This window comes from Talpa occidentalis, unplaced genomic scaffold (genome assembly GCF_014898055.3).
Source record: "Talpa occidentalis isolate TD23 unplaced genomic scaffold, MPIMG_talOcc4v2.1 talOcc4.13, whole genome shotgun sequence".
NCBI lineage: Eukaryota > Metazoa > Chordata > Mammalia > Eulipotyphla > Talpidae > Talpa > Talpa occidentalis.
In genome coordinates, this window is record NW_023601322.1 from 97,496,023 (window position 1) to 97,518,017 (window position 21,995).

The 21,995-nt window shown below is 50.7% G+C and overlaps 1 protein-coding gene across 1 annotated transcript; it reads right to left on the reverse strand.

Annotated features, from left to right (window-relative positions):
- Positions 1 to 806: 806 nt before the first annotated feature.
- Positions 807 to 21,833, reverse strand: LOC119242947 (cytochrome P450 2U1; the record flags this gene model as incomplete). The annotated part of the gene is made up of 5 exons (XM_037508368.2): positions 807 to 2,952; positions 3,606 to 3,773; positions 4,783 to 4,944; positions 7,260 to 7,895; positions 21,440 to 21,833. Coding segments are annotated over 5 exons (1,539 nt in total), but the record flags the coding sequence as incomplete, so codon positions are not given.
- Between the last annotated feature and the right edge of the window lie 162 nt (positions 21,834 to 21,995).

Genomic DNA, 21,995 nt, shown 5'->3' on the forward strand with positions numbered 1-21,995 from the left:
ATTGGATTGCATCAGAATTTAAAATTAAGCATCAAAGGGCTCATCAGGCCTAGCTGGTGAGGCAGGCTCCAGAGGAAATAAACTGGGTGGTGGGATTAGGGACTGTTTTAGTCCATTTGGGCTAATACAGCAAAAAATGCTATCAGTACTATAGATACAAAAATACAATATAGCTACTATACCCAAGTATCTTATAAATAACAGAAAGATCTTCCCCACAGTTCTGGAGGCCAGAAGTCCAATGAGGTACAGGAGGACTCACTTCTGCTGAGAGCTGGATCCTGGCTCATGCCACATTCTCATGGCAGAAGGACAAGGAGGACCTGGGGCCCTGGTTCCTTTCACAAGAACCCTAGTCCCTGAGGGCTCCTCTCCTGATGTACTCACCTCCTGCTGCCACCTCCCAGTCCCACCCACTGGGGAGAAGTTTCAGTGAGTTTGGGGCACACAAACACTCAATCCAAAGCAGGGAAAGGCCATTTAGAGAGTGTATCAGGGCCTCCCCGGTGGCGCAGCGGTTGAGCGCTGGGTTGCAAAACTGCCTGCGGCCTCTGCGGCGCTGGTTCGATCCCTGGCTGCTCCCCGGCCACTGGAGGAGGGTCCCGCATGGCGCACAGACCTCTCCTGCCGCCCGCTGCTCCCCTCAGCAGTGTACTTTGGTCCTTCTGCCTGCTCTGCTCCCCGCTCTGGCTCTGGTGAATTCTCTCACCCTCCCGCGCTTCTGACTGTACCCAGTGCATGTATAAACAAAACAAGCAAACAAACAAATAAATAAATAAATAAAACATGCCTCTATAAAATTAAAAAAAAAAAAAAAGAGAGTGTATCAGTGGGACCCCTCCATGAAGAAGGGGCACTGGGCTGTGACCTCGGAGAGGAAGGTAAGGCCATGGTAAAAACAGACGGGGGCTTATCCAGCAGTAAGCCCAAGGTTCAAGGGTTTACAAGGCACTTCTTACTGGGCTGTAATAGAGACAGGTACTCAGTGCCTTGCCACAGAGGTTGGTGTGGATCTACCCTTCTCTGCACTAATGCTGACTCTGGTGAGGGAAATCAGAAACTGGCTGTGCCCTTCCAGAATGGATTTCCTAGGAATGGAGTGGAACTGCTGGATCATATGATAGGTATATTTTTAATATTTTCCGAAACCTCCACTCTGTTTTCCATAGAGGCTGGAAAGTCCCACCAACAGTGTAAGAGGGTTCCATTCCCTCTACATCCTCGCCAACATTTTTTGTAAACAAGGTTTGAGGAAGTATCTGTACTCCTGTTTATTTACTGCAGCACTATTTACAATAGCCAAGTTAAGGAAACAACCTAAGTGTCCAGCCTCAGGGAGTGGATTCAGAAGCTATGGCACACATACACAATGGAATACTACTCAGCTGTGAAAAAGAAAGTTGAAATCTGATCAATTGCAACAAGATGGATGGAATTGGAGGGAATTATGCTAAGCAAAATAAGTCAGGTGGAATATAAAGAAACAAAGCAAAGGAACAGACAACCCTAAAGCAAAACGAGCCCTAGACAACTGACTGCAGAATTGAGGCTACCAGAGGAAGGAGAAGAGTAAAGGGAAGAGGGGGTCCAACAGACTGTGGTGGGGGGTTATTCGTGGTGGGTGTGGTGTGGTAACATATATCTGAAGAGGTGTGACTCTATAGCCCAGAACCATATAGAGTGTTGTAAACCAAATTTGCCTCAATAAAAAAAGGATACAATTTTTAAAAAGGAAAAAGGAAACGGACTATGCTAGCGCAGGGTGGTGAGTGCTCCCACAGGGCTTCTGAAAAGAATTGTACCTGAAGATCAGGCGAATTGGCCATTGAGGCCTCTCCCCAGGAAGGTCTATTCCTTCTTCTATTTCCTATCTTGACATCTGACAACAGAATGTCATGAATTTTGTTTACAATGAAGGTAAAACAAACCCAGCATAACACTGTCTTAGACAAAATCAAAAGTTTAATGAAAGCATCTGAAATTAGGCTAAAGGTGGGGACTAGACATCTCTTACTGGGCAGATTTATAAAACAAAGTGCTCTTGTTTTCACATTTCAAGTAAAAGTAGTAAAATATCGACAGATTCGAGGAAAACACAGACAGCCCTTTGGCAAAGATGTTTTTAAAGTGCTTCAGTGTAAGGCATTATATGTAATCATGTAATCGTTTATAAACACCTGATTTCAGCATTCCCTCAAGGAAGCTACCAACACAGGAATGCAGAAAAGGCAGGTATGCTTCAGGGAGGAAGAACTTGCTATTGCAAAGGCTTAGTGCAATTCAAAAGCACCCCCACAGCATATCTGGGGGTGTCCTGCTCGCAGCGTTGGCGGTAAGCAGGAATCATCTCGCCTGGAATCCAGAGCCACCCCCCAGTTTTGATGCTATCAGAAGAGACACGGAGCATCCTGGGAGGAAGAGGGAGCTAGAGAGAAGGCACATGTTAGGCCTCGCGCCTGACGGGGGATGACAGAGGCTGAGAGGCCAGGGGTCAGGTTCGCTGGCGGGAGGGAATTGGGACCCCCAGCTTCCCTATTTGGCGCGCTGACCCCAGCATGAAGTCACGGGCAAGCAGCACCACAAGGGCAGGAGCCATGTGCTGAGACGCCTCCAACGAGAGCGCCCATGGCCTAGACACACTTTGCAGTTCCCCTCAAACCTGAGCCTGGCTTGGGTCCTCGGGGCGGCGATCTGCTGTCAAGGGCAGAAGGAGGAATCTGTTTGAAAGGTCATACACCAGCGTTCTGTTCACCCCTCTGCTCGGAGATGCCCTTTATCTCTTCGAAATGATCAGGTTAAATGGATGTGGGGCCAAAGTGAGGCCGTATCTTCCAGTGAGGATGGGCTTCCCAGAATCCTCCGGCAACGCAAACCGGAAGCTCTGCATCAGACTCACAAACATCAGGAACAGCTCCATTTTTGCCAGCTGCTCTCCCATGCACACCCGCTTCCCTGAAAATGAGATCAGAAAAAGCAAAATTACAATACCATCCCTGCCCCTCTCCCAGGAAGGGCAAGCTGTGTGAACCATCTAGATTGAATGTTTCCAATACAGATAAAGCTTTAAAAGAAGGCAGCCCTGATGGTCTCCCACGATATACACTGATGAGAATTTCTGCACACCAACGCTCACGCGTGGACTAATAAACGCTGACCTCATCCTAGACAGGAACTGGAGACAAGTTCCATGTCTCGTCCCTACCTTGCTCTTAGTTGGAAGATCAAGGGGAAAATGAGTGCAATAAGGATCTCCGGGGCATCCCATTTCTACACCCCAATGTCGTAGTCTAGGAAGTTAAAGGAGAAACCTGTGAGATTGGAGGACCCCCCCCCCAACCCACCTCAAGAGAGGTCACATTGCCTCCACTCCTACAGTCCCTGGGCAGCCCAGAAAGAAAGGCTGGCCCCATACTGACAGGTGTACAACAAATTGCTTTCATTTTGTTTTTAACATCTGAAATGAGCAAAGCGGAGGTACATTAGAGAAGATTTATCTTCTCTTAGCTTGCCAATAAAAAGATTTTTTTAATCTTGAAATAATAAAATAATAATTTGAGTTCTCCTTTTTTAAATTATGCCATTAAAAAAATTAAACTTTAACTGACCTATCCCAAACGGAATAAAGGTTTCTTTTTTAATTAGTTGTCCTTGATCATCCAGAAATCGATTCGGATCAAAATCATTGGGCTTCTCCCAAATGGCTGGGTCTCTGTGTACTGACCACAAGTTGGGTAAGATCAGTGTGCCTTTAGGAATCCTATACCCTTGGAGCACTGAAATAAACAAAAGAACACGGTCACTCAGCACACTGTTACTAAAAAGTGTCTCTAAATCACGAGCTGAAAAACAAAAATCTACTTATATACCTAGCATCTGAATAGGCTGAGTCTGAACATTCAGGTATTTGTGGGCAGGGAGAAAATCTAATCCCCCGGTGTCCCGTCCACATCACACCCTGCCTGAGACAGGGCACGGGAGCTGATGGATAGCGAGCTAGTTAATTAAATCAAGCCACAAAAACAGGACAATGAAAACAAAACCCCAAAACAGCCACAGTGGGGCACTCTGGGAAAACGGTCCCAAGAGGCAGAGATTCCTAGCCCTTGTACAACGCTTTCCAGCTCAGTCTTCTATTCCCTCACAACAGTCTGGCGAGGGGGGTAAACCTAGATCACTGGGTGTGTACAGGGAAGCCGACCCAGCTCCTCCCCTGGGGCACGTGACTGCGCTCTGACCAGTGCCTGAAGAGAGATGCCCGGTGGTGCTAGGACAGGGGCCGCAGGTGCGCCCAGCCGCCTGCAGCTGGCTCCTAACTTACAACCAGATGTGAGCCTGTGACACCACCGGCTGCCTCCAAGGGAGGACAATTCCTTGTTAGGAGGGACGTTTACAGGAGTTGGGTGTGACCAAATGGACAAAGGCACCATAGGTGAAGGGTTCAAACATGTGCCTTCGATTCGGTGGGCCCTTCTAATTCTCTCACACTGAGGCTTCGCTGTAGAACTGCCAACATGGAGGTGGGAGGATCCCCAGTTAAAATCCTCAATTCCATATTTAGACTCACTCTTCTGACCTCCATGGGAGGGGACCCTGCTAGCGCTGGAGTATTTTCTGCCAAGAAGGCCACCTGGTGGGAAATGGATAACGCCCCCGACATTCAGCTGTCCACAGCGTGATGCTGAACCCGCAGAAGGAGCAAGCTACGACAGTCCCCACTCTCTCACCCCAACACCTCCTCACTCAGGGACCTCATGGGCGCCCAGGGAGGAAGCCTGGACTTGCCTGTCTCCTCCGAGGTCATGTGGGGGATGGCGAGCGGCACCACCACCGTCAGCCGCTGCACCTCCATGATGGTGGCCTCCGTGAAGGGCATCTGGGCCTTGTCCGTGAGGGAGGGGGCGCGGTCAGGACCGATGACCCTTTCAATTTCTTCGTGAACCTTTGCTGTACAAATAGAGGGAAACAACCAGAAGATAAGTCAGGAGCGTTGAGGCTGCCCTCGGATGCACACGAGCAGGGTCAGATCTTCGAGAGCCCCCAGCGCATCCTGTGACTTTCCAGGAGGTCAGCAGGACAATGGGGAGAAAAACAGCCTCGTAAGCTGTGATGGGGATGTGGACTGGCCCAGCCCTTGTGGAAACAGTAAGCAGGTTCCTCAAAGATGGAGCTAGCACATGACCCAGCAATTCCACCCGTAGATGTATCTCTCCGAAGAATGCAAAGCACAGGTTCAAGGGGAGAGCTGCACGCCTATGCTCACTGCAGTCCTGTTTGCAATGCCCGGTGATGGAAAAAGCCTCAGCGCCCAAGGAAAGAGGAGTAGATCAGATAAATATGGTGTGCACACACACGCACAACACACACACACACATGCACACACAAATGGAATAGCCACCAGCAATAAAAAAGGATGAACTCCTGCCATCGTGGCAACATGGAAGAACTGGAAAGGAAAGTGCTCAGCGAGTAAGTCAGGAGGAGAAAGACAAATGGACGGGCGGCATCACTGCATGTGGAATATACAGAAACACAACCGCCGATGAGTCCAAGCCGAACCAGTCACGAACTCTCAATATCTGACGGCACACCGGAGGCCACAGCAAAGGGGAGAGGGGCCAACGAAATAGGGTGGAGAGGCTGGTGGTGGGTAGTGAGTGAAAGTACACACTGTCAGGGCTTGGACCCCTAACGCTCAGGACAGATACAAAGATGTCAGCCTGCCGTACTTCAGTAAACATAATTTAAGAAAGATAGAATAAAAAATAAAGCTGTAAAAAAAGATGCCCTCTGCGCCCACGGGCCACTCTGCATCACCCCCACGTAGACACGAGGCTGGCACTCCCATTTTTTACGTGCAGCAACAGGTGGCACCCAACACAGCCCCCACTGCACCCTGACTCTTGGGTTCACACCACGGTCTCCCCCTCCCCCACACCAAGTTGGTCTGCGGCCAGCAGACATGGAGACGTGACGGCACGTCAGTTCTGAGCCCGTGTGAGCCACGCGCTGTCTCCTGGCTCACAGGCTGTGGCGGAGCAGCCGCGTTAGAGCCACGGGGCAGCCCAGTCACAGGAGGAGCCATGCTGCAGGTGGCTCCTTCAGGCCCAGTCAAGTCTGTGATGGCCAACTCCTTGGTGACAGCCTCACAGGAGACCCTCAGCCAGACCGCCTCGGAAGTGCTGCCTGGACTCCTGGTCCTTAGCAACTAGGTGGGGTGATGAATGCTGGGTGCGTTAAGCTAGCAGGGGTCAGCGCAGTTTGCCACCAGAGCTAACCAGCCAGGAAGAGCAAGGAGGGAGCGCTGGCAGAAATGGTCCCTGCGGACATGCTGGGGACATGACCTTGGGCATTCTAGTGCATCCATCTATGTACATGATTCTTAAATTGGAGGCCTTTTCCGGGTTGAGTTCAGAGTTGGAGGGAGCTGTGACTGTGGGGGAATGACGAGAGGCAGCAGCCCTGGCTTGGGAGAGGCGGCAAGAGCCTCAGAAAGGAATGCCGTCCTGCCAACACCCTGATTTTAGATACACCAGAGGCTGACAGTGCACAGGGCTTCACCACCATACATCTTTCGGTGTGGAGGAACGAGCTGTGTGACCTTGTGAAAGTCACAGAACTTTCTCTGGGTTCTCTCTTTTTCTTTTTATTTCTTGCCTTTTTTTTTCTCCCCTGCCCTTCTCTCTGTTCTCTAACCTTCAGAACAAGGTGGGTGGGCTCAGATCATCACAACTCCCCTCAGCTCTAAAATGCCACTGGCTCTAAAGTTCTTTCTGCATCACAGATTTCACACAAAGCCAGACCCGCAGAGACTAAAGCTGGGGCAAGCAAGTCATGATGTCCGTCCCACAGCCTAGGTACCTGGAGCATCACCACCCACAATCCCTCAGAGGCACAAGTATTTCCAGCCCAAAGAGACCACTTAGAATTAAAACCATGGGGGTCTCCCTGGTGGCACAGGGGTTAAAGTCTCAGTTCTATCCCCTAGGGAGCTGACCCACAGGGCACAGCAGACCTCTCCTGTCTCCCTCTGCTCCCCTCAGCAGTGTATTTCAGTAGATCTGCCTGTTCTGTTCCTCATTCTGTCTCTGGTGAATCCTCTCACCCTCCACACCGCTGGTCTGTACCCCAGTTCTTGTGTGCATAAATAAATAAATCTTCTTTAAAAAAAAAGGAAACCATGGGATCCCCAAGGGTGGGGTGCCGACCCTGATTTAAACAACCTGGTCATGCCACGAATAAAGGAAACAGCTACCAATCACCTTGCACGTCGGGGTTCAGTGCCATATAGAGAAGGCACCAGAGCAACGAGTTGGTTGTGGTGTCGGTCCCAGCAAAGAAGAGGTCCCCGATGATGTAAAACAAGTAGTCTTCGTCGAAGCTGCTGCCGCTGTTACTCCTGCGCTCCTCCTGCGCGTGGGCCAGGTACATGTCTATGAAGTCCCGCGGGTTCGCCACATCCAGAGACTCTCGGTGGTCTCTGATGATTTTTTTCAGGAAAATGGTTATATCCTTTTCTATCTGTCTTAATTCCCGGAAGAGCCCGAAGGGAAGGTAGTAGAGCCAGGGGCAGATGTTGACCAGCAGGAGCTGGCTATTCAGACAGATCTCCAGCGACCGCGACATGAGATCGAGCATCCGCTTAAACTCGCAGTTACTGGACTCGAAGCGCTGGCCGAAACACAAAGAGCAAATGACGTTGGAGACGGCGCTGTTGATGACGGAGAAGGGGCTGAAGGGCTTGTCTCCGTGCCTCTGCATCTCCTCTTTCACGTATTTAAACTCCTCGATGATCTTGGGCTCCAGGCTCAGCTTCCCCAAGCCAAAATGACGGAGCGTCGAGTGGGAGAACTTCCTCTGCTGTCTCCAGACTGGGCCGTAACGTGCAAACACAATCCCTGCAGAAGGACAAGCAGAGAGAAGGTGAGGGAGGCTACGCCTGAGAGGTTAAGCAGGACCTACCTAGTGCCACTTAGCCCCCATGCAAAGCACACAGAGATGGACGGCCGAGAGCAGCGGTGAGCAGAACATAGCTGTCAAGACACTGCAGGCTGCTGATGACAAAAACCACGTCCAATTGGATCACCAGAATCTGCTACAGTTCACCATGAGGGACACTGGCTCCCGGTGAAATGGAAGGCAATTTCTAGAGTTGGTATAAATTTCAAAATCTTATTTTCATTCATATGCATGTGTGCAGACCTTCAAGATATTTCAGGCTGCTCACCATCCCGCTCTAAGCTCTGAACCAATGCACAATAGATGCCCTGCGTGGGCAGGGAGTTACCTGGCGGCACTCACCATTAAACCCCAGCTCCTGGCCTGGTGCTGGGTGACCAGGATGTGGGTTTATTCATCTTGTTAAGTGTGAACTGAGTAAGTCAAGAGCCCAGCTGAATCAGCACAGAAGCCATCACTGTTGGAATTGAACAGCTGGCAGGGAGTCTAAACCATCCTAATTTACAAGCCCTGGAATGTAAAGTTCACACAACTACATTGTATTTGATTTTCTATTTTGTTCCAAGTGTCCCACCAGCAAACCCAGCAGAATGACTGATGGCATGTACGATCTTTCTCGAATATTCCCTGTTTCCTGTCAGCTATTTCATAGCATACCACTGTGTGCCTTTCTCTTGTTCCAGCAAGTTCTCCACCTCTTAGGTGATTCATCAGTTCCATTTTCCTCCCTGAAGTCTTGCACCTGTCTGCTCACATCTGCACAGCTTGCTGTCTAGACCTCTGTCCAGGATTGCTGTGACTCCCCAATCTAGAATCTCCTAGAACCTTCCAGGGCTCTCCTGAGTTTAGTCCATTTCCTGGCTTCTGTGTCTCCTGCTTTCTTGTTTTACTTTCTTATTTTGCTGAAGCACATCCTCTAGTAGTTTCCTGAGAAAGGATGCTGGGGAGGCAAATTTCTAGAGAATTTCAGAAAGATTTTAGGGATTTTCCCACTCCCTCAGAATTCTGAGGTCATTGCAAGGTATAAATGGATAAGTCATAAAGTGAGTCCATCTTCAATGTGAACAGACACTGTCAAATTCCTCTCCAAAGTGGAGATTGCCGCAGAAGTACACCCACCAAAAGCAAACCAATGTTCCTGTTTGTTCCAAATAGTGACCAACACTTGATACTTGTCTGTGCTTTACTTTTGCCAACCAGAGGACTGAAATGTATTTCATTGGATTTTTTTTTAACATATTAGAAATTTTATTCCCTGGAGGCTGAGGTGGACTGAGGTCAGGGCTGAGATTGCCCCCTCTCCAGCTGCTCCAGGATTCCCTCTGGCTTCTTCTCCCCACAACATCAGATTTTTTTTTTTAACCAAGAAAAACAACATATTTATGCATTTCTAAGAACTATCTTTTTTTTAGAGGGCATCAGCAAAAACTCTGATACTTATCATCACAGTTTGCTTGAGGGTTTCAGTGTTGGAAGCTGTGCACAGACACATGCCCATCTGGGCCTTCTAGGCTAACCACAACCAAGCACAGAGACATTATCTTCAAATATCTATGGCTACTATTTATAAGTGGGGCAATCATTTTTGAAACACAAAATATAAAGTACCCAGAGTGGTGGGTTTTTTCCTTCCACCTTAGCACACTCAAGCATTCCTGCAGGAAAATTAAAAGAAAAATGAGTAAACAGCAAGGTATGGGCACATTCCTGGTCCCCATGTCATTAACAATGGATTTCTATTTGCATTTCCCCCTGATTGTCAGCATCCAGCTAGGGCAGTTCTCATGGGCCTTCACCAGGCTTCCCGCTCTGAGATCTGCATTATTGACTATGCAAATTTCTTTTTTCTTTTTTTGTAAAGATTTATTTATTTATTTATACAAGCACTGGGTACAGTCAGAAGCACGGGAGGGTGAGAATTCACCAGAGCCAGGGCAGGGAGCAGAGCAGGCAGAAGGACCAAAGTAAACTGCTGAAGGGAGCAGCGGGTGGCAGGAGAGGTCTGCGCGCCATGTGGGACCCTCCTCTGGTGGCCAGGGAGCAGCCGGGGATCAAACCGGTGCTGCAGAGGCCGCGGGCAGCTCCGCAACCCAGCGCTCAACCGCCGCGCCACCGGGGAGGCCCTACGCAAATTTCTTTTTCTTATATACACTAGATGCATAGTAGGTGTTTTCCCCATCATGCAAACTGTTCATCATTTTGTGAATTCCATTACTTGATAAAGTAAGTTTTTAGTTTAAAGATAGCTGCACTTGTCTCTATTATTTACGCTGTGTATCTTATTTCACAAGTCTTTTCCTACCATGACTATTTCTTTTATCACTGTGCATTAATTATTGTTACTATACAATAAAACTTTATGATGAGTTTTAATATCTACCAGGAAGCCTCCCACCACCAACAACCACCTTACTCTTTTCAAAAGTGTGTGTGTTTGAGTGAACAAATGACTTGGGATTTTGGTTGGGATTGTATTTAATGTATAGATTAATTTTTCAAATTGCTTTTTTACTGATAAATGCACTTAATTTGCAATCCAAGAAAAATCCGTCTCAATATGATAATTTTGTGCTTTTTAAGAAATATTATTGGATTTATTTCCTAGTGTGTTGGATTTTTTTTAAGTCATACCTATAAATGAAAGTGGCCTATAAATTTCTTTTCCCATAGATGTACTTGTCTGGCTATCCTGGCAGCCTAAATGAGCAAGGGTGTAATCTTTCTCTCTGAAAAATATGCTGAAAATAATAGTGACATGTTCCTCTTTTTTTCCTTTGAGTTTATTCTTTAATTCTTTCTTCTACACTTATAGTTGGTCCTCTAATTCATTAATATTCAGACCTGCATATTGATAAACAAGGTTCTACAACTGCTTCTGGTAACCACTTTCACTGTAGTCCACGTGTATTTTCGTTCCAGTTTAAGTTTTACATTTGTTTTTATTATAATTCTCTTTTGTCTCCTAGGTTAATTTGTCATATGCTGAGAGTGTGTGTGTGTGTGTGTGTGTGTGTGTGTGTGTGTAGAAGAACTGGGGTGTAAACCACAACAGACGGATCTACTGAAATACCCTGCTGAGGGGAGCAGCCGGGAGACAGGAGAGGTCTGCTGCGCCATGTGGGTCAGCTCCCTGGCCAGGGATTGAACGCAGGCCACAGTGGTGATAGCGCTGAGACTTAACCCCTAGGCCACCAGGGAGGCCTGTCATATAGTGATTTTTGACATTGAAGAGGCCTGTATTTTAGCCTCGATTGTGACTGATTTTAATAAAGTTGCCAAGTAAACTTGAAAAGAATTTTTATGCAAGCACATGCTGAGTATACTCTATGTGTCCTAGAGAGAAAGCTTAACAACTGTTGCCAACAAATCTTCTATGTGTATCAGATTTTTATCTGACTGTTCTCTCAACTATTTAAATGCTTACACTAAAATGTTTGCTACAGTGGTGTGTTTGTCCAAAGTTTTTTTTTTTGCAATTCTGTAATTTTTTTGCTACAGGTAGATACATATTACAGTCATGCATTTACATCTCTGTGTATCCATCTATGGTGCTGAGTAGACACAAATATATGCTAGAGAAACTGTTAGATACTTTTAACCTTAGAAGTATTATATCTTCCTACTTAAAAAAAAAAAAGTTTCCTTTTATTACCACGTAGTGCCCTCCTTGTCTTTAACAATGAAGTTTTAACTTAAAAGTACATTTTGTCCCAAAAAATAGGTTCTTGACATAATTTTTTCATTTCTTTATTTTGAACTGTAATGTACTCTTATGCACATTAAGAGTCTCTTTGAAAACATTAGGATTTTTTAAAAAGTCAATTATTTTAATCAATAAATTTAGTCTATGTAAATTTGATATGATTACTAATTTATTTCTAGTATAGTTGAACTTTTTTAATTTGAGCTTTCTATTGCGTTGCTGTGTCTCTTCTTCCTTTCCCCCTTCCTTTTGCCTGGTGAGAAACAGGGTGGTTACTCACCCTTAAGCTTTTAACATGCTTATTTAAAGTCTAGTTTGGTGACCAGCAAGCTACTACCCACAGGTCAAGTCCAGCCAGGCGCCCTTTTGCATGGCTAGAGAGCTAAGACGCATTTGTGCATTTTTACAAGGTTGAAAATAAATCAAAGAATATTTTGTGGTATGTGGGTATCACATGACATTCAAATTGCAGGGCCTACCAATAAAATTTAATCAGAACACAGATAGTTCAGAAGCCACTGTAATTTGCTACTCAGGGTCTGCGGCTATTTGTGTAGCCAAATGGCAAGAAAACTGCAACAGAGATTGGAGGTCGGGAGAGAATGTTCCCTCGATCAGGGTCCAGGCCAAGATGGCCAAGTTCCCTCTTTTGCTGATGGCCAAACCTGTTCAGTGTTCTCTAACTCACATGCTCACTGATAGCCCTCTGCCCCTGCTCCCCACACTCTGCATCCCGGACGGGCCAAGAGGTCACAAAATCCCAGGTTACTCAGGGCACCGACTTTTCCTTTCTGCAGGGGGGTGAGCCATGAGGAACCGGTCTCACTAAACCTCAGAGCCCTTCAAACTATCTGTTTTCAGCCCTCCTGGTCTCCCGTCATCATTTCCAATTCAGGAGCCTTTTGGGGGTTTGCAGAACCCACTGTCTCATACCCCACTCCTACCCTGTGCAGACGCACAGGGCCACCCTCTACTCTAAGAAGCCACTTGCCAATGCCACGGGCACATTTTGTCTTCACACACCACGGTACGGGACTGTGTGCTGCCTGCTGGCTTACTGTGTGATTGTCAAGACAGAGAAGGAAAGGAAATGTCTTCACTTTGCATAAAACAGATGCCTCCCTTTGCTTGATTAAAGCCCCACAAAGCATTGCCCAGGCAGCTGCAGCTGAGTCTCCCCTGCATGGCCACGGCCAACTCTCTGCCTGCATGCAGCGTGCAGACGATAGCCAGGCCCAGGCGCCACCTCTCTCCTTGCACAGGATAGACTCTCCTTCTAGCCTTGGGATTTGACACTCATTTCAACTAGCATCGCCTCAGCTCAGACTTCACAGAAGACATCTCTGCTTTGTCCTACTTCTTTATTTTTCCTTTGCCTGATCCTCCGGCTGTATCACCTACCGGCTATCTTCTCAATGATACATTTGAATTTCAGAAACATTTTAGCTCGCAAAATGCCTTTTTCTATCAGTTCTTCTAATACTTTCCTGAGTGTCTCCTGTGTGCCAGGACTGAGGACACATACATTTCACAGGCATTATCCTGTTTTAAGGAAGCTTACGGTGCCTTGCGAGGACCTGGGTGACCCGTTGTCTTTATTCACCGTTAAGTGCAGGGTGCTCGGAGGCTGCACTGTTGGATGGCGCTGTGGGGGTGCTGTGTGCTGGAGGTGTGATAAAGCAGTCGTGTAGACAGAGAGGACACCAGCCGTGTAGACAGAGAGGACACCACAGCAGCCGAGAAGGCAGTCCTTCTGGAAGAGGGGACATTGGAGCTGACCCTTCACTTGTCAGTGAGGCAGAATGTAAGGCACCTCTTAGAAAAAATAAGAATTTGAGCCAAGTCAAAGAGGGTGTCTCAACACAAGCTAAATTATCTTCAGGCAGTGGCCTGAATCTTCAGGGGAGCTGAGAGGAAGGACATGTAGGACACAGGAGAGCAAATTGGCCATTGGAAGGCCAGGAAGAGATGGACAACAGAATCAAGGTTGCAGGGTTGCAGACTCAACATCTGGCTGTGTGGCCAGAGCGGCCTGGGCCCTTGGGGGTGTCTGGGAGACATTCTGGCCCAGCCTGCTGTTGCCACAGCTCCACACTGCAGTTGCCACACTGTTAGCGACAGCATTCAGGGAGTTACACCAAAACCTTTACTTCAAGGAGGAAAACACTAAAAAATAAAAATGGCTCCAAAGTCAACATCAGGATGCTTGCAGTTGGGAATGACAAAAAATACCTCCAGGCAGTGGAGCAAAAAAGGCCAATAGGTGGAGCCTCCCTGGCAGCACAAGGGGTTAAGATGCAACCTATGAAGCTGTCTGCAGTCACTGCAGCACGAGTTCGATCCCCCGCCAGGGCGATTCCCACATGGTGCTCAGCAGACCTCTCCTGACTCGCCGGCTGCTCCCCTCAGCAGTGTGTTTCAGTGGATCTGCCTGTTTTGCTCACCGCTCTGTCTCTGGTGAATCCTCTCACCCCTCACACCTCCGGCCTGTACCCCAGCTCTTGTATGCATAAATAAATAAATCTTTAAAATAAAAGAAAAGGCCAATAGGCTGCGGAACTAGAAGAAAAGCTGGTGTCAGAGCATCGGGGAAGACCAAGGCCACTGAGCTCGCTCTGGTGCTTCCTGCCGGCCTGGCTCGGCTCCCGCAGAGCCCACAAACCCTGCAGACCTGCCTCTCCCCATTCATAGCAGGCTGGAGACGTGGCTCTGGCACACTCAGCTCTATCCTGAAGCATAGTGGTAAAGGGTTCCAAATGCTCAGGCAGGTACCCCAATTTGGAGACCTTAGCTTTATTCTGTGGCTTGAGGTTTCCAAACTATGCCACGAGCATAAATCCTTACCCCCAAGTGGGGCAGGATACATCTGTAGTCAGGAGTTCTGGGCCAAGACTTGGCACTGTTATAAGGTCGTGAGACAGTGTAACCATCCACCTTGGGTGGGGGTTTCCCTGAACTGTCTCCGTGGCCAGAGAGGGGAGTCCAGGAGAGATAGGGCGTCTGCTCCAACCAGAGTTCCACATGGGGCAACAGTTACTCAGAAGAAGGGACTGTTCTTTGCAGAGGAAGCTAGACAGTGACAACAAAAATCCACTGCAAATCAGCTCATGGGCAGGGCAGCTGAGGTTATAAGTTCTCACCAGGAAGGCCCCACGGGGCTGGAGAGCTGTGCAGAAGCACCTGCTGTGTGGGCCTGCAGTCACACTACTGCGAGTGATAACAATTTTAAAGAGCAGGAAGCATGTGATTCCATTTTAAGGAAGCAAATGCATTTTTAAAAATAAATACATGTATGGGAAAATACTAGAAGGCTGACACAGGGTGGGTATTTGTGCCCTCCCCAAATCCATGCTCAGTCCTAAGGCCCAGTGTGATGATAATGGGGGGGTGAGGCCTGGGGCGTGATGGAGTGAGGAGAGCAGAGCCTTTAGGAACAGACCGGCACCATAGAGTAAAGCATGGGGAGTCCCTCTAGTCCCGAGCTTCCCGAGGCCCTGTCTGTGAACCAGGGAGCCGTTCTCACAGCCAGGGCCTTCACCTTGGAGTTCCCAGGCTCCGGAAGCAGGAGGGATGCATTTCTCTTCTTTAGCTACTGGTGTGGCAGCACAGACAGACTCAGAGAGAAGCGATACAGAGACAGGTCAGGAACGGCTGCCTCGAAGTTAACAGTGACCGCAGGTGGTCTCCAGTCCTCCAAGAGAACTGTTCTCCGTTTTCATGCTTCATGCTTGACGATAACACATATTACTGTAATAAAAACCTTCGAGTGCTTGGATTTATGCAATTCCCCAGGGATCACAGGGATCCTCTTGGGGCGATTCCAAATACCTGCCCTGCCACTAGGCCCCAGACTCTGGGACCCTGCTCCTCTCACTTGTTTTCTGTTTCCCTAGATGCACTTTCATTTTCTAGCTACATTTCCTAGTTTCATTTTGCATCAGGCTCCCCTAAAGCTGGTGAGGCCCGAGTGCCCTCCCCCGTGCTTTAAGCCTACGTCAGCACAGCCGTGTTTTCCATCTTCAAGACTTCTGGCTCTGATTCTCGCTCCAAGTCTCTAGCAACCTATCAAAATTAGAAACCCTCCATTCCTACCAATAGGGGAGGAGATAAACAAGCAAAGTTAGGAGGTAGAAAGATATTGTGACATATGTAAATTTTTAACAAGCCACACTAAAGACGTATTGTTAATGAGCCCAGAGCAAACAGGAACAGTGGGCACACGAGTGTTGACTGCTGTGTAAACTCTGTGTCTGAAATAATTTAGATACAAGCGAGATGTGCACGAACCTTTACATTTAAAGTGTTCCCTGGGCACCCTTGGCTCTGACTGTCTGACTGGTTTCACTTTATTCTCTATCCTTGATTAGTGAGATAATTGTCATAGCTGATGTAGAACAATTATTTCAGGGTCTGTCTTGCTCACTGTAGTTTTTATGGGTTAAAAACACATCGACTTGTCTAAGCAGGATATTCGGAAAAATCTCAACTCGAATCACCTCCCACATTCTACACCTTTTGCACAAAGTGTCCAGACAACTCTCCCCGGCCCTTCTGTGCACATCACTGCTTATGAAATAGCCCCTCTCCCTGGGAAGCCTTAGCTGAAAAACTCTTTACAAATCTCTTCTACTCAGGAGCCGCCCGAGTGGTGGTGGAGGGAAGCCAGACCCCCGGGGCCAGCACTGACCAGGCTAGTCCCTGAGAAGCCCATGAATGTCATGAAGCGGTGTCATTTCAGGTGACAAAAGAAAGTACCTTGCAATCACTGTTTACTAATGTTCCCCGCCTACGGACCTCCCCGCCAGCACGGCTGAGTATTAGCCCGGCACTTGTGTTCAGAACAGGCAAAGTGCACTTGCGCGGGCCTCAGGGTGGGAAGGCGCTGACAGTCCCGCACGGCGCCTCCTGACCCTCAGCCAGGTGAGCTCCACGAGGAGCCCCGCCCGAGAGCCCCGCGCAGTCCACCTCACGGGCAGGCCGCCGGAGGGCTTGCCTACGGGCAGAGGCTTGAACTAGATATCACAAAAATTGCCCAACATATTGGTCGAAGGTGGCCCCCGGGCAGCACCAATCACAGCCTTGCCAGATGGGACGGCCAGATGACGGAGCCTTGGTGCAGTCGCCCCAAAGTTCTGCCCTTTGCAGGACACTCTTTCAACCTCATGTAGGCCCAGGGGTGTACCCTAACTTCCCTGCGCCAGTAAGACGACAGCTCGTTAACCCCACAGGAGAGGAAGGAATGTTAGAGCTGGAATGTTAGAAAATTGGGGCTTCACTAGTGGACCCTCCTCACCACTGCCTTGCGGCCTCTCTGCCCATGTTTCTGCTCGGTCTCTACTTGAGGTCATAAGCGGAAAGGTGAAGGGTGTTCAGGCAGCCCCTTTTCTCCAGCCAGCATTGCCAGCTGGCCCCCAGCACACCTGCACTGGCACCACAAGAGCAGCGAAGCACCTTGGGGTTGCCTGACCCTGACCGTCCTCCCGGGAGCCAGATGCCCCTTCGGGAGGGAATTCCAGAGTCCCTTGCTCCATGACACACGGGCGATGTCGTGGAACTTGAGCAGGACAGTGCAGAAATCACAGCACATGCTCTGCCACCGGCCAGCGCCGTGGCTTTGGGGAAAGACACTGAAGTGACCCAGGTGTCGACTTTCTTTCTTGCAGAATGAAATGGCTGCACGGGGCAGCCCGGGCCCCGACCCATGCTGGCTCTAGTTCTCAAGGGCTCTGTGCCGTGGTTTCCGGGGACAGAGAACGCACACTGAGCAGCGAGAACACAAGTCCTGGGTCTCCAGTGTCCCGTGCTGACAGACATGCTGAGGCTGCCGCTCGCCTCACTGTCGTGGGGGTGACAGCAGAACCTCAGCAGAAATCATCTGAAGAAGTTATACAATCCACGCTTGGGCCTAGCCACCGGCTGCTGCCCAGGCTCACGCCTGTAAGGGCACCGAGGGAGGGACCATGACACCAGGAAGGTGATGGGAGGGCGGGGGCCAGAGGAAAATGGGTATAGAGGTTTTTATCCTGATGCTATTTCTTCTCATTAACCAAGCGTAAGAATGCACTCCCTGCTCAAGAATGATTTGTTAAAGAATAAAAACATTTTACACAAGGAAGGTCATGCGTACCAATGGAGAATTCAGCACGCCAGCATGAATACAGACTGGCAGCCACGGTGCGTGTTGGGACAAGCAGATCCAAAGGAGGACTGCCCAGGAGCACTGACCAGAGAGAAGGGACAGGAGGGACCCTGAAGGGTACTGGGGAACTTCCTGATTAAACCGGTGACCCTGACACCCCGAGTCCCCAGGACGCTACTTATCATGAAACTTTGTCCACGTGTGGCCTCGCGCCACAGCAGCGCTCATGTCATTAAAGGGCCAATGACCTGTCTGGTCAGCCTACTTCCAGAACGAGCTTGAATGACCTTCTGGTATAAAACGCATTCATTTTGGTGCTAAAGACACAGACAGGAACAAAATGCAAAGGAATTTGAAACCACACCCCTTCGAGTGAAAAAACAACAGAAGTGAGCCTCACAAATCCATCCACAGGTTTGGCAAACCAGCTGCAAAGTAAAAAGGACCACGTCCAGAGAGATTAGCTCCTCCCAACATCTCAGAGAAATGGGCTGCGGGCCTCTATTTCCTAGCAGCAGTTCTCTTGCAGAATCGTCTGCCCATCTTGTTCCTGGACAGTTTACACTTGACAGTGTTGCCCCTGGAAACCGTAGGGGAGGGGTGGGAGGGTGGGCAGAGCCTGGCCAACTGCATCACTGGGGTCTGTCTCCTTCAGGCTGACCCTGAGCTCTGCTCACGAGGCCCCTGTCCCCTCACTCTTCCATGGGCATCTGGAAATAAGCTCACTCCCCTTCACTCTGCACTCCTGAAAAGCTCCACCAAAAAAAGAAAAAATTCCTCATCTGTCCACTCATCTGTTCTCTGGCCCAGTTAATCCACAGACATTTCTGTGGGTTCTGGCTCTACCATCTCAGGCCAATCAGCTTCGCCAGCAATAGAAATGTCTCTCGGTTCTTTCACAGCACATTAGCCCAACCTACCTCCACTTGAATAAGAGCAGCATTGCCTAAAAGCCCCTATCTCGTGGGAGAAGTGGTGCTGTCAGATACAGAAGCACAACTCAGCTGGCTTCTAGTCTGTTCCTACGTTAAGGGGCATCTGATAAACTGTACTAGTCTCCAGCTGAAAGATGGGGCCCACCTTACTACAGATTGCTGACTAAACTACATACCCACTAAAAAGGACCTTGAAGAAGAAAATGTAATGCCACCCTGAAATGCTAGAAGAAACTGCAGCATGAATTTCATCACAACGTGGCCCAGGGGTGCACAGATGCTGTAGGCACCGTTCCCCTCCCGATCACCGCCCCATGCCAGCTCCTGGGGAGACGGTGAACGAACAGCAAAGTGAACCAACCTTCGCTCCCGGAGCTCACATTCCAGAGGTGGTCGTCAGATCCCCTCCCTGTGCTCATGAGTAAAATCTCAATGAGGTAGAGTGAGTGGCAGTGACTAACCCAGGTTCCTGCATCCGCTCCGCTGGGCAGGAACCAGCTTGGTGTGTCCAGAGCAGGTGGCAATGGCAGGTAAGGAGCGTGGACAGAGAGAGAGTCAGGAAGGCCGACCAGGCCAGCCACCTCACAGCAGGGCGAGGAGCTGAGGAGCCCCATGGCCGGTTCACGGCAGGTTTGTTTTTTTTTTTTTTAAAGTGATCCCTTTGGCTGTGAGGCTGAAAGATGTGAGCAGAGCCAAGGAGGCGAGAGAAGGGGCGTCTGAGCAGCAGCTGAGACGCGTGGTGGCTGGGACGAGAGATGGATGGAGAGATGTGACGGCACGGGGGGCGGGGGGGGGGGCTGCCTGCAGAGGCACTGAGGACGAGCTGGCTGACTGGCGCAGGGCTGGTGGGGAGGGGTTAGGATGAAACAGTGGTGCTGTGGAGAAAGGGGGAGTTCACCTCTCCATGGGGCTTCAGAAGTATGTCGGGGAACAGACTCTCAAGGAGATGACACTTCAGCAGGTCTGAGGAAAAATCTAGAAAGTCACTTGTGTTGGTGAGGGTGGACCCAGCCCCTGTCCCTGCTGGTGCCAAGTGGTGCAGCTTGGAAAACAGCAGGGCGGCTCTGCAGAGACTTAAGCCGTGGCCATGGGGTCAAGTGATGCCACGTCTGAGTTTACACCTAAAAAACCTGGAAGTTGGGACTTGAACAGGCATTTCTATACTCACCAGGCTCACAGCCACACTTTTCACAAGCGCCAGAGGGAAGTGTCCACTGGGAACGGCTAGCCCAGCCACGGTCTGCACTCACGGGGGAGTACCCCTCAGTCTTAAAGAGTCAGGCAGTTCTCACACAGGCTGCAGCAGGCACGAGCCTGACAGTGTCCTGCGCAGTGCCAGACGCCAGCCACATCATGACCAAGACACCCTAAGATCCCCCTTCTGGGACGTCCAGAACAGTCTAATCCAGGGAGACAGGGCGCAGGAAGTGGTGCCAGAGGCGGGAGAGACAGAGAGAGGGTGTTTGAACGTTTGTCTAACGGGCACAAAGTCTCATGTTTGGCGACGAGAAGAACCCTATGATGGGGTGATGGTTTCACAGCGCATGTGACTTCCTGCCACTGACTGCGCATGGCAAGATGGCCGAGGTGGTAAAATGTAGGCTCTGTGGACGTCATGATTTTTCTAAAAAGAGAGAAAAGAAATGCAGGCGGCCATGAGACGGGGACAGAGGTGCGGGGAGAAGCAGCAGCAGGCACAGCGGGAACTACGGCCCCACGCATGTGTTTCGGAGGGTCATGCCAGTATCAGGATCTTCATTAATCTTCACTGCTCTGCAGTAACAAGCCTGCTGCAGAACCATCTGGTTCTAAAGAGCCTGGGTCTCTGGCTGGAAGCACCAGCTCATTCACTAAATGCTTCGGGGGCTTCTGTACCGTGTGAGGCGGGGCAGGGGGGACGGGCCTCCCGGATGCCAGGCTGGTATGCAACCCCCACACACAGGCCCCAGGTCCCCAATGACCCAGGCTCCTTTAGATATTGCAGGGGCCAAAAAGTCCTCCTGCCAGGACACCTCAGGGAGCCCAGCTTGGGTGGGGGGAGGGAGAAAGCACTCCCTGAGGGAAAGACTTAGAAGTGACCCCCGGCGGACTGCTGCCCAACACCGCCAGGACAGAAATGTCTGGGTCCCAAGCAGCCAACAAGAAGGGGAAGATAATGAAGCCGAACATTAATAGTAAAGTAATCAATCAATTAAATAGCTAAAGTGGGTAAAAGGCCAATACGTTGTTTGCAGCAGACAACACGTCTCCCAGCCTGCAAGAGTGACCCACGGCCGAACCGGGGGTACAGCACCCCCTCCCCACTCAGTTTGCCAACAGGTTCCTAAGGTGTTTCCTGGACTTTCCAGTTTATGGGGCCACCCATGCCCTTCAAACTCAGAAGCTGAAAGGAAAATGCGCTTTTTTCCGAACGCGGCCACCGCTGCTCCCGGGGACGCAGCCTGAGCGCAGAGGCCTGGTTCCAGGCGGGCCTGCAAAGCGCCTGGAAGGCCGAGCCTGCGCCACGCCATCCCCACGTCCCACTTCCCAGGGGGTCCCCCGCCTGTGACAGGGGCTTTGAGGGCCTCGCCGGCCCCTGAGGGCGGTGAGATCTCAAAAGACACCAGGACAGGGGGCGCCGCGCCAGCGCCTCCGGGCGCGGGGTCCACAGGCCGCGCAGCCCCGCGCCCCCGCCCGCGCCCCCCGCCCGGCGGCCTGAGCGCTCACCCTTCTCCTTGGTGAGGATGGAGACCAGGGGCACGCGCGGGCGGTCGCTGAAGACGTCGGCCTGCTGCACGAGCGCCTGGCGCACGCTGCGGAAGTCGTTGAGGACCACCACCAGGTAGTGGCCGATGAAGAAGCTGCACACGTCGCCGTAGACGCGCGCCAGGTCGGCCAGGATCAGCTGCGGGCCCGCGGCGCCCGGCTCCACGCCCGCGGCCCCGGCGCGCCGGGACAGCCGCGTGCGCCCGCGCAGGAAGGGCGGCAGCAGCACGAAGCCGAAGTTGCCCACCACGGGCCAGGGCGCGGGCCCCGGCGGGATGCCCCGCGCGCGGAGGCGCCGGCGCCAGCCCCAGCCGAGCAGCGCGGCCAGGCCGAGCAGCAGCGGCAGCAGCAGCGGCAGCGGCGCCCCGCCGGGCCCGGGCGGCTCGCGCGCCGAGGGGGGCGCCCCTGGGGCGGGGGGCTCGGGCGCCCCGGGAGAGGCCATGGCGGGGCGCGCGCGGAGCCCGCCCGGGAGAGCGCACGCAGCCGGCCGAGGCCGCGCGGGGGGGGGGGGGGCGGG